This window comes from Tursiops truncatus, chromosome 14, assembly GCF_011762595.2.
Source record: "Tursiops truncatus isolate mTurTru1 chromosome 14, mTurTru1.mat.Y, whole genome shotgun sequence".
In the NCBI taxonomy this organism is placed as follows: domain Eukaryota; kingdom Metazoa; phylum Chordata; class Mammalia; order Artiodactyla; family Delphinidae; genus Tursiops; species Tursiops truncatus.
Window position 1 is genome coordinate 38,298,154 of NC_047047.1, and position 12,905 is coordinate 38,311,058.

The 12,905-nt window shown below is 36.5% G+C and overlaps 1 protein-coding gene across 3 annotated transcripts in view; it reads right to left on the bottom strand.

Moving 5' to 3' along the window:
* Positions 1 to 4,434: 4,434 nt before the first annotated feature.
* Positions 4,435 to 12,905, bottom strand: part of PAPOLG (poly(A) polymerase gamma) — a 32,776-nt gene continuing 24,305 nt past the window's right edge. For 2 of the 3 annotated variants that reach the window (XM_033838485.2, XM_019942756.3), the window contains exons 15-23: positions 12,447 to 12,556; positions 10,358 to 10,479; positions 9,933 to 10,108; positions 9,430 to 9,518; positions 9,128 to 9,348; positions 7,889 to 7,954; positions 7,648 to 7,704; positions 5,753 to 5,847; positions 4,435 to 5,581 (exon numbers count right to left, since the gene is read on the bottom strand). In XM_033838485.2, the coding sequence (XP_033694376.1) occupies positions 5,362 to 5,581; positions 5,753 to 5,847; positions 7,648 to 7,704; positions 7,889 to 7,954; positions 9,128 to 9,348; positions 9,430 to 9,518; positions 9,933 to 10,108; positions 10,358 to 10,479; positions 12,447 to 12,556 (1,156 nt within the window). In that variant the 3' untranslated portion in view covers positions 4,435 to 5,361. Of the gene's footprint in view, positions 5,582 to 5,752; positions 5,848 to 7,647; positions 7,705 to 7,888; positions 7,955 to 9,127; positions 9,349 to 9,429; positions 9,519 to 9,932; positions 10,109 to 10,357; positions 10,480 to 12,446; positions 12,557 to 12,905 lie in introns of those variants that run through there. The other variant, XM_019942757.3, reaches the window with a different exon arrangement.

Here is a 12,905-nt window from a genome sequence, read left to right on the forward strand (position 1 = left end):
AGGCGGATTCTTAACCACTGCACCACCAGGGAAGCCCTAAAATGTTTTTAACTAAGTTTTACAGTTGAAAAAGTTTGAAAAATGCATCTTAATGATCTTCACAGTGAAAAAGAAACGTGCCTTAATGACTTTCACTAAGTTTTGTTTGCTTCTGTTAGTTCCTTCATCAGGTCTCTCTTCTAGATAACCCTCTTCAGACTAAAAAGAAAAAAATCAAAACCAACCAACGAAACAGAACTCATGCATTTAAAAAAATTTATTTTTGGCCACACTGCACGGCATGTGGGATCTTAGTTCCCTGATCAGGGATGGAACCCATGCCCCCTGCAGTGGAAGCGCAGAGTCTTAACCATTGGACTGCCAGGGAAGTCCCTCACACATTTTCTTCTTCAGGATTTTCTGGGTACCCACTACATATTCTTGGATATAGCTTCCTACTCTCAACTTACAACCTCTCAGGGGAAAGCAAGTATGTAAACGGAACATTATGCAAGTTAGAGTAACTAAAACGTTGAAAAGTCACAAGTAACGTGTTGGGAAGGTAGGATGATTGATTCTGACCAGATTATCATGGAAGGCTTTATGTGGCCATCAGGCTCAAAATGTCAGTAATCAGAGGTTGGCAAGGAAAGGTTTAGAAGTGTGTCTTTTTAAGGACTAGTAAGTAATAGTTTGGCTGGATATGGTGTGAAAGATAGTTTTTGGAACATGCGCTTTAAAAGCATCGAATTCTATCTTGCCCTTAATAGCTTAATGCATTCAGAGCCACAAAGAACCTGTTATGATGTTAATTTAACACATTCAGCATAGTGTGATAATTGTGTTAAAGTTATATCCTAGGAGCAGTGAGTTGCCCTAATCAGAAATTCACACTCCAGGGATGGTCAGCTGGCACTCCAATCAGTGTACTTCACAAGTGACTATTAGAAGCCCTTCTGTTATCCACAGCTCACTCAATACAGGAGGCTTTGCTAATTAGCTTAATAAATGTCAAGTGTGTTTCCACTGGTGCCATGAGTGGCTTGCTAATAATCTTGATGTAGACAGCAGGTTCTTATTTGTGAATTCAGTACCTGATTTAAGATAGGTGGATAGACTAAAAACAAGTCATTAACAAGAATGTAACAAGCTCTGTAGCTTGTACTTCTGTGGACAGTACCCAAGATCTGATTGCTAAGTGCACCTCTGTCCAGCCATTAGGAGAGTATTCTGGTTGCCTGATGTTGACCACAGGGTGATAGAATTTTGCCCTCAACACTTGAGGCAGATGCTACTGCTTGCTAAGGTTTAATCAGATATTCCGTGTAAGGCAAACTGAGTATGAACTTTGCTTTTATGTTAAGCAGGTTGTGGATACCACTACCTGCCAAAGACTCTGAGTGGTGAAGGACCGAATTGGCTGTCAGTTTGATAAATAAGTTAAAGACGTCTGGTACTGTTAAGTTACTCCCGAATAATATCAGTCAATCATCAACACCTATTTATCAAAGCAAGTTTATTTGATTACTTATTCCAGACAGATAATGAGGCTCGTGTGTACAACTAAGAAATTAAGACAATCCAGATAAAAGGCAGGAAAAATTAATATGAACTACACAAACAGCTAGCTAAAAAGGAACAGGAGCTGCATTCATCTTACATAATACTGTGACGTGATGTAGCACCATTGACCTCAAAGATATCCTAAGCACTTTTTAAGGTAATTACGTGGGTCCTTGCTAAAAATGCAGCAATACATTAAAAATTATAGCAAGCCTGATGATAATCTTATGTTCAACTACTTCAAATATAAAATTATTCCAGAAAAAATGGGAAATTTGGGAAGAGTCTGACCTTGTACAATTCTTTTAAAAAATCCTAAGGAAATAGTCACCATTATTGAGACCAGTTTTCTTCCACCACTTGCACTATATTCATCACTATTATCATGACCTAAATTCTAAGCTTTGGAATTTTTAATAGTTATTTATTTAAATACACACACAATTTTATTTATTAGAAAAAATTTTTTTACACTAAAGTTCTGTTTATTGGTCTGTTCAGTCTGTTCTGATCTGAACCACAAACATGGAGAAATAAGAAACTTAAGCCTACCAAAATCAAAGGATTAGGATCTTTAATGATAAATCCTATTTTTTTACCATTTCTAATCATTACTCTAAGCTATTCTACTCTGATCATTCTTAGGCTGAAATTTGTTGAACTTAAGTTTGACCCTGTTAATGAATCTAAGTTAAGTGAAGACATAAACCTAATCATACACCTTTTTCTAAATACTGATGAAGTTTCATCTGAGATATATAAAGAAACTTGGAGAGAAATTCAGTGTTCCAGAGTCCTTCATTAGCCCACTTTACTAGTTAAGAGCCACAGTACATTTTCAGAAATACACCACAGAAAAATCTTAAGAAGAAAACTGCCAAGAGTTTGGGATTATTCAATCCTGAAAAGCTGTGGTTCCTAACTTTTTTTTAAGGGTCGTGACCACTTTGAGAAGCTGATGAAATTATGAACTTTCCCTCAGAAAAATGTATATGAACAAAAACTTCTTATATACATTTGCAAGGGATTCCCTACAGTCCATGATCCGCAGGTTAGGAATTTCTATTTCAAAGCTGTGGGACACAGTGGAAAATAAGTTCAGCCCATTTCGACGTTGCCCATCTTCACTTCACTTCACTGCAACTATATAGGACAGTAAGCATTTTAATGATGTTACTAAATTGCTGCCTTAAGACAAAAACTCTTATTGTAAGCATAGTCTTATAAGATCCCCTTGCCCCAATTTTACAAGGCTTTAAGCCATTTATCCTGTCTCTCAAATTAGTTAAGTCCCTAAGGTTTAAACTAGCAGATAATTGTTTCATTGATATATTATTCTTTAGAGCCAGTCACTGAAAAATGAGATTAAAATACCCTTGTGAAAATGAACATGTGTCTACATACTGAAGAACAGGTTATTTGACTTTGTAAAATATATTTCTAGTTATATTTCTAGGTATAGTCTCTACACTTGAAATCAAATGCATCTACCTAGTGCCTGTGAACACAGCACATAACTGCAGACCATTCCCTCTTACTTACTTGGAACCCTTACAATGGAGGTCTCCTACCATGGTAACAAAATGTACAGTTGACCCTTGAACAATTCAGGAGTTAGGGGCACCAACCCACTCACCCCAGTTGAAAACACCTGTACTGCTATCTCTGCTTCAAAAACAAAGGAATTGATACATGACTCACCCAAGGGCAGGAAGCTGAAACAGTCTGGATCGAATCAGGACTCAAACCCTAGTTCTTTCGATTCCACATATTGTGATCTCAATCAAACCTTCCCCTATAATTAATTAATTAGTTTAAAGTTCTGTGAAATGAAAATACAAGTACTATATTTATTGAAAAAAATCCACATATAACTGGACCCATGTAGTTCAAATCTGTGTTGTTCAAGGGTCAACTGTACTCAATGTTCTACCTACTGTTCAGGATAGAGAACACTTCATTTCTGACCAAACCCGCTATCTCAAAAGCACCTCATCAACTCCCCAGTTACCAAACAGGTTGAAGAATGCTATCTTTGAGAAGTCTAACATTAAACTCTTGGCTATGTCTTAACCCCATGTCAAATGGACCATTAAAACAAGAGGAATGACTATACTACAGTACAAAGGTTAGGCCTGTTGCTTTCTTATTAAAGATGAACTCCGCTAGTTACTCCAAGGAATCGGTTTATATAATAGGGTAAACATGGATGTACGTATGGGGAATTCTTAAAGCCCTTATTAAAGAAGTTTTCAATCAATCAATGTTTTAAGTCAGGTGACAGTTATTCAGTCCTTGCATAATCATTCTCTTTTGCTCAAATAGAGTATTTATAGAACAAATCTCAAAATACTTGAATAAAGAAAAAGGGTCAACTAAGAGAACAGCTTTGCCAAGGAAGCTACAACTTGGTTATGGGATTTCATTCTCATATTTTGCTATATAAAAAGTGAATAATGGAACAACCATTGTTTTCCCCTTGCTCTTCTTTACTTTTAAGAAGTCTTCCTTTGTAAAAGTTAAACACTAGAATTTCCATTTCAGAGACGTAGGGGTCAGGAACAGGAGTGGGAAAAGGAGGATCCTGCTCTCTGACAATCAGAATTCAAGTATTTCAACTCAATGGTAAAGGGCTTGCAAGAGAAAATGGACTATTACTCCACTGGCTAAATGGCATCCCATGAGTCCTATAAACTATATAACCAAGGATTTTCCCTGCACTATTCAAATGTACCATTTTGTGTTTTTCCTACTGGACCTACTAAATGGTGAGTGAAAGCTGAAGAAGGTAATATATACCAACATTCCTGGCTGTGTAATCTATACATTTTCGTTTAAAGAGTAATTCAAGCATAATCCATATTTAAAAAATTAGACTAAAGAGAGACAGTAAAGGTTTTAAAGTTTTCTCTTTGAAAAGATGGTATCTTACAGTACATACAAAAATACTCTGAAAATACATACGACTTCATTTACAAAACACTGAATCAACATATTACAAGAAGAATTACATGGTTATGGATTTTAATAAATGGAGCATGCGTTCATGAAACTTAAAAAATATTAAGAAATGCACTGAAAAAAGCAGTGTAAAAAAAGACAACTCATATATTTAAATAAAAATTACAAAGGTCCTGAGCCAATTAATGGTTGGTAACAATGTCATTCAAAAATGCCTTTAGGTTTCAATAAAATCCACTGCTCATTTCTGCATGCCTAGTCCACGAAGGAACTGTTTGAAGTTGTGGCGGTAAGTAATGGTCAGGAAGTATCATGCCAAGTTAATCGTACACTTCAAAAATACAAGTTTGCCATACTTAAAGGCATCTTACTGTTGATGCCGGAATGAGTTGCTCCTCAGTAAAAAATACCAGTCAACTAACAAGAAATGGCATGAGATAGGATATGTAACAATTTCACCGTTCATATACTGACTTTCAGTATCCTGGTCATATTTTGATTCTTAATAAAGATGCATTTCAAAGGCCTCCATGGGAGGCAAAATATAGAGAATTTATGGTGCCCAACTCTTATGTAATCACTGGACTAATCCTCCCTGGTAACTATGCAACATTTGGATAGAAAGGCACAATAAAAAGTTAAATATTCCGTGTGCCAATCCAAGAAAAAATAACTTAAATCAACAGAACAGACATAAGTACATCTACACAAATGAGGAAAGCAGAGAAGATACCTCACATTCATTTATCTCAGGTGTCACAAAGTGGCTTCAATGATAAAGTAAATGTGTTAACATTTGGAAAATTACATTTTTTGTTTTGTTTTTTTGTTTTCAACTTTTTTAGTTCTATACAATGATTACAACATAAGACTTAAAAAAAAGAGGGGGGCGGTGTTCAGGACTTGTTTTATCAGTGTCCAGAGAGCCAAGAACTGGTTCCCACAACAGAGAAACAAGCATCGAAAGTTAAGGCAGTAAAACCTCCAACGCAAAGCCATAATATTGTAGATGATAATTTGATAGCAGGTCATCCTCAGAGAACTGTATGTAGCAATCAATGAGAGAATGCTACAGCATCTGCAGGTCAAAGTGTGAGAGTTCAAAAAACCACTTCAAGGTTGTTAGGCCGATGACTGTAACTTTCACCTTATTTTATGTATGACAGCCACCTCTATCTTAAAAAGAGTGGCTGCATCTATGCCACTAAATGATTGCATATTCACTTAAGTAAGGAGGCACTGCTTTTACCGATTTAGGGTCAGTCGAATGGAATTTTTGATGACACGGATGTTATTTGCTGGAACTGGAGATGATGAATCTGGTAGTTCTTTACTGGGCAGTCTCTGTTAGAAAGAAATACAAAGTAGGAAAAACAAATACACATTATAAAGGTCCAACGAGTAAATCAGTCACAAAACTCTGAGTTTTTTTCCAAATGCTTTAAGTTCCTAAACACTCAAGTATGTGTTGAATATTTTTTCCCTATGTTCAAGTCCCCTTGTTTTGGGGACTTATTATTATTTTTTTAAACAGGTGAAAAGCAGAGGGATAGGGAAAGGGTAGAAGTGGGAGGACTGTATGAATAGGAAAGAGGACTTTGTTTAATCAATTGCCACTTCTAGACTGAGAAATGCATAAAGAACAAAGTCCTCCTCAGACTCGGGCAATGTTAAAGAGAAATAGGTGAAGAGCATGGTCACTAAACAGGAAATTCTTGGGGTGCAAGGTGAAAAAATGAGTGTGTGATACAGAGGAAAACTTGATATCCAGTTATAGCCTTCAATTAGTTTCTGTAATACATTCATGCAGAAGAATAACCCAACTTGTGAGATAATTCAGTTTTTAGGAAAACCAACTTTGTAGTCAGGGTAGGTAACTTCAGTGATGGTAAAAGTCAGGGACATCTATATGAGGGCTTTTGAAGACACTAAAGATTATTATATAATGAAGGCAAAGTCTAAGACAGAAACAAAGACAGAAGCCTAAAATACAGATAGTTGTCTGACAGAAACAGCATATCAGCTTCTTGTCAAGAGATGACTGCAAGAATTAATTCTCCTCGCATGTTACCTAGGCTAAACAAATTATATCACACACACATCCATTCAAAAAAAAAGACATGAAAAATTTCAGATGTGCATAGAAGTAGAGAATAGGAAGGACAATGAAGACTTAAATGCCACAAATGAAGACTTAGATGCCACAAAGAAGACTCAGACATTATTAAAATTTTGCCACATTTGTTTGGTTTATGCCCCTTACCCTTTATACTTGAAATCTTTTAAAGCAAAACCCAGACATGTCATTTCACACTTTAATATCATCTCAATTTTTTTTCCATTACCATACATAATTATACACCTCTACTTTTTGTAACCCACTCTTACGTTAAAAGAAATTTTACAAATTCTACAACTAATAGAAAGTATGAGGACATTTTCTATTTTGCTTTAGAATTGCCAATACATCCTGGGAAACCTGGCAGGGTGACAGCTGACTGTGATGAGAAACACTTTATTTAATGGGGGGTGAAAAATAAGCCATTTTGTTTGCTGTAACCTCTCAAAGAAGGGCTTCTTCTGATTTACACAAGGCCGATTTTTTTGAGCACCTATAATATTATTAGCTTAAATGGTAATCCTTTGAAAATAAATTTTTAAATTGAGATTTAGGGGCTCTTCAGCTCATGTTTTAAAGGTACTTACTCTGTATACCAGTATATTTGGTTCCTCCAAAATATTAGTAACTATGGTCCCCAACTATCAAACCTAAATTTTGTCAGTAAGCAGTGGTGTACAACAAAAGACTATCAAGTGTTGGTAAGAAATTATTGTGCTGAGCACTAAACTGCTTCTTTAAAAATAAATGAAAACAAAGGTTGAACATAACCTGCATAAATCGTAAAGTCTTAAACGACTCCCTCTTTTCTAGACTTTTGAGGTACATACATTTAGGATCATACACTTTGTTTGCTATTTCCAACCCAACTTCCAACTATACTGCTGGTCTTTGAGGACAGGGACAAAATCTTACTACTCTTTTCCTCACCCCATGCTAGGCTCTTCTTAGTAAGCTTTTTGTACCTGCAGATTACCTATGAATTTTTAACTGCGTATTTTATTACAAATAAGACTATCTATTACCTTTTTGCGTGATGTATCAATAGTTGGAATAGGCATACATTCTCCTCCAATGGCATCCTAAAAACAGAATTACATACAAGTGAAAACTTTCTTTCCTATATGCAAATGCTTATTTCTACATGAAATGAAACATAACCAAGAGTTGACAGATATAATCTGATCTACTTTTGAATATAGTACTTTTCCTGATACATGGCTCTTTAAAAGTAAATATTTTGAAGCACACTATTGATATACTTACCACTGATTTTCTTTTTCTGTCCTCAGCAGCACGTGATTCCTTAAACGTTGATTCAAGTCGAATAAACTAAAATATAAACATTAAAATGAGTTGCTATTACCTATAAAAAACACATAAATCTATATAAACTGAGAAACTAATTAGTGACCAGGCTAACATCAAAACTATTACGTGGGCTTCCCTGGTGGTGCAGTGGCTGGGAGTCTGCCTGCCAATGCAGGGGACATGGGTTCAAGCCCTGGTCCGGGAAGATCCCACATGCCGCGGAGCAACTGGGCCCGTGAGCCACAACTACTGAGCCTGCGCATCTGGAGCCTGTGCTCTGCAGCAAGAGAGGCCGCGACAGTGAGAGGCCCGCGCACCACGATGAAGAGTGGCCCCCGCTCGCGGCAACTAGAGAAAGCCCTCGAACAAAGACCCAACACAGCCAAAAAAAAAACAAACAAACAAAAAAACCTATTATGAACATGGTTTGATGAGGGAAGAGAATTTAAATTAGACAATTCCATTGCCACCCTTAATTTCTAAAGTTTTATCTTTTTGTTTAATCTATCCAGATAATGAATAAAACAGTTTTACCACCACCTACTGGAAGCAGAGGAGATCAACATTATAACACAATAAACATGATTATTTAGTTACCAATAATGCCTTTATGTAAGTCAAAGAGAAACGAAGATCATTCAAATTTTTAGACACATTAGTAATTTGAATTTTTAAATAATTTTTATTTTTGGCTGCATTGGGTCTTCATTGCTGCACGCGGGCTTTTCTCTACTTGCGGCGAGTGGGGGCTACTCTTCTTTGTGGTGGGCAGGCTTATTGCTGTGGCTTCTCTTGTTGCACAGCATGTGCTCTACGTGCACGGGCTTCAGTAGTTGTGGCACACGGGCTCAGTAGTTGTGGCTCACAGACTCTGGAGCGCAGGCTTAGTAGTTGTGGCCCATGGGTTTAGATGCTCCGCGGCATGTGGGACCTTCCCGGACCAGGTCTCAAACCCGTGTCCCCTGCATTGGCAGGTGGATTCTTAACCACTGCACCACCAGGGAAGCCCAGTAATTTGAATTTAAGATGAACAATTAGTATTATCCTATTAGGGTTTAGGTAAATACTCTTTTTAAACAGTCAAATCCTAATGGAACACTAAGATAACTGAAGAATTTGAGTTTCTTCAGCACTATTTTAAGTTTACTTTGAAAAAAATCAACTACTGAATCACCACTGAAGTTGTAATTTTACCTTTTCTATGTCTTTCAACCTCTTAGAAGACCCATCTATGGATGGGGAGTGGGATCTTTTGGGGGTAACATTCTTAGTTATATTTGACATTCCATTTAGATGTGGCTGCCCCTGGGCAGGGCTGTGGGGTGTTGTGATTCTAGGAATGACATTTCGTCCTACTACAGTAGGAATGGTACACACAGCTGGAGGTGATACAGCTTTTACTGCAGAGTCAACTTCTGAAAAGGAAAAAAGAAAGATTTCAGTAATTAAATACAAATGTAGTAGTATCGTTACTAAAAAAAAGCGTAGATACCTACTTGCACCAATGACGGGAATAGACAGTCCTTGGGCTGGCGGGACAGTCAGTGGCTTTTCCACAACTACAGCAGCAGGCTCAGCATTATTCCTGTTAAAAGTGTTAAAATATCATCATTAAATGATTTAAATAGTATGCATTTAAAACACTCTTATTTTAACATTTAAGATAATTTCTTTCAAGTACTCCTAACTTTAACATTTCACTGAAGGAAGAGAAAAGGGTAGGGAAAGGAAGAGGACCCAGGGAGAGAATTAACAGAAAAAATTAAAGGAAAACCTGCACATTTCTATGTACTTATCTACTCCCACATACTCATAAACCTATACCATGCCCCAGAGGATTACCACAAATTGTCAAATAATTCTAAATAAGAAACTGACTACTAACTGGCAAAATAAAATCTTTTTACAGTTAAAAAAAAAGTATTTAGCAAAGGTATAGAAAAGTTTACATTATCCTCAAATAAGCTGAAGACTGAGAGGAAAATTTTGAAATACAGACCTTTCTGTCTCTGCTGAAGGAGGACTATCAGGCTTGGAAGGCTTGTTTGTAGACACCGGGGAATTAAAAGGTGTTCCATTATCAGTGTCTCTGGAGCTATCCAAACAATTGCTATCCAGAGATGATCTTTTGGATTGAGGTCCACTTGAACTTCGACTGACATCAGAAAGACTTTGCTGAAAGAGGGGAAAGCTTTTAGGATTTCAAAAAGTAAATGAGAAAAATGACTGGTTTCAATTCTGAAGTACATATAAAACAAATTATATTTGGTGATTAATGAAGGTAAGATTTTAGTCCTAGATTGAATTGTCTGTACCTTCCCTCTTTCTTCTCAATAGGTTTGGGCGTTATAAAAATGCAAATTTGGTCCCAGGATCATTCGTCTGAGTTCCACTCAGATTGGAGAGTTACGAGTACAAACTCACCTTTTTCTTCTTCTGAAGAATCTCTGCGGGAAGGTAGTGATGAAGTTGTTTTTTTTTAACATGAGTTGCTTCAATTTTCATTCCCTCCTTTAGCATGTTTATATTGTTTGCCTGTCTGTACACTGTAACAGAGTCAGTATGTTAAAATGGGGAACTTCCTTCTGAACCAAGGGCTGTTTTCTTTTTCTGAAATACATACCTTTAATATCTCCACATCACTACACAAACACACATTCCTCTTACAGAACAAATACTTCCAAAACATTTTCACAATGTCACAACCCTATTTAAGTACTGACTAGTTTTCTCATGTCCAACTTCTAAGACTTCCCCATAATCAAATCTAACAAAATAAATGTATGGAAAAAAGGCTTTTTCCAAATCTTGTTTTCTGCTATTTTCCCCAAAGGCAATGTCTTCTCATAATTATTTGCCCAAGTCTGAGCTAATCCTAATACCAAATATCCAAGATGCCAATTCAAGCTCTCCTCCTCCATGAAGCTTCTTTTTCTACACCAACCACAGAATGTTAGACATGAGAAACCATCTAAAAGTACATCCTTATTATACAGGTGGGTAAATGAGGCTCAACAGCCTTGAATGCCTTGCCAAAATTGGAATACACGTAGGCCTAGGTCCCCAGTCTAGTGCTTTTCACTCCTTATAAGAAAATCATTTTTATTAACTACCATATAAATTATTTAATGTACGTTAATTGTGAATACCAAATTAGATTATAAGCTTACTCAAGACAGGGATGGGAGGTTTCTTTTGCACAGTAAGTACTGTGAAATGTAAATTATTTAATCTCTTGGGGCCTCAGTATCTCTATCTGAAGAAGAACATTTTATAAATCTATAATAAACAGAGCTTCCCAACCCCCTCATTTTGGAAAAATGAGTCCAAATTAGAATGGAAAAATTTATATCTATGTTTTCATTCCAGACTGCTTATAAAAGAATCACCAGGAGTGCTTGTTCAGTGTGCAGACTCCTGGCTCCACTCCCAGAGCATGTGATTCAGTGGTTCTAGGTGATGCACAGGAACCTGGATTTTCATGATAAATGTGAGTGCTAATTCAAAAGAATTTAGAAAACTCAGATGAGCTAACCAAGAATATTAATAGTATGAATGTACACTATTCCAGATTATTAAGACAACTCCAAATTTATAACAGATATATTAAGATATTCCAGGGAGATATTCTTAGGGAGCTAGATGTGAAAGACCCTTTTCACTGATTCTGAGACATATTCAGCAAGCCTGTACTGAATGATATTTATTTCATGTAAAAAAAGTAAAAAGCAAGTCGTCTTTATGACTGTGATTACGAACACTGGCTGTGCACACTAAGAATCACCTATAGACTTTCTTTAGTCTTCTTTTTGTTTTAAAACAGTTAATACATTTACATGGTACAAAACTCAAAGGGGGGATTTCCCTGGTGGTTGAGCAGTTAAGACTCCACACTCCCAATGCAGGGGGCCTAGGTTCGATCCCTGGTCAGGGAACTAGATCCTACATGCATGCTGCAACTAAGATCCCGCATGCCACAACTAAAGATCCCGCACGCGGCAACAAAGATCCCACATGCTGCAACTAAGACCTGGTGCAGCCAAATAAATTAAATAAGTATTTAAAACAACAATGACAACAACAACAAAATCTCAAAAGGGTTCAAGAGTATACAGTGAAGTTGCCTCACTCCTGTCCACTAGACACACCTGGTTCCTTGACCTAAAAGCAACCAGTTCTGCCAGTTTCTTTTTTAAAAAAACTATATATCCCTCCAGAGATAGTCTATGTATTTTTTTTTTTTTAGTCTATATATTTTTAAGCAAACATACATATATTCTTTCTTTACACTGGTCTGCAACCCCCCACCCCCCCGCCCACAAACAGGTCTTGGAAGTCGCTTCATCATGCCTTTACTTTTTTAATAGCAGAATTAATTTTCATGATATAGCTGTTCCATCTTCATTTAACCAATTGCAGAACTTTAAAAAATATAGCCAGCCAGATCCTAGGCAGGTGATACTGCGTTACTGCCAAGGTTGAGCACCACAGCTCCATGATGACAAAATCTTACCTGTATCAGTAAATGACTGTATGTCATATGTCAAGTCTATATTAACACTTTCTGCATTTTCTACTCTCCGAAAAATTATTCCAAGGAACCACATTGATACGTAATTGTTGCTATAAAATAAAAAATTTAAGAATTTCCATTAATTTTTACAATTTTACAGATGCTATTTGGTAATTAAAACTTGGTCTATGGAAGCATAAATACAAATGTCAATGGTTTGGCCAAATTCTTAAAACTGACACCAAGAACACTGTTAAGTTATCCTGTGTTATTATACAAGAGGATTAAATGCTTCGAAAATGACTTACTAAATATATATTTAAAGATGCTCCAAATATTGTGATGGAGTTTTTTGTTGGGGTTTGTGGGCTACCAACAAAGCATGTACTTAGTTTTAATGCATGACAACTCGTGATCAAGTATACAATGTATTATCCTCCATCAATGCCTGTTAAATAG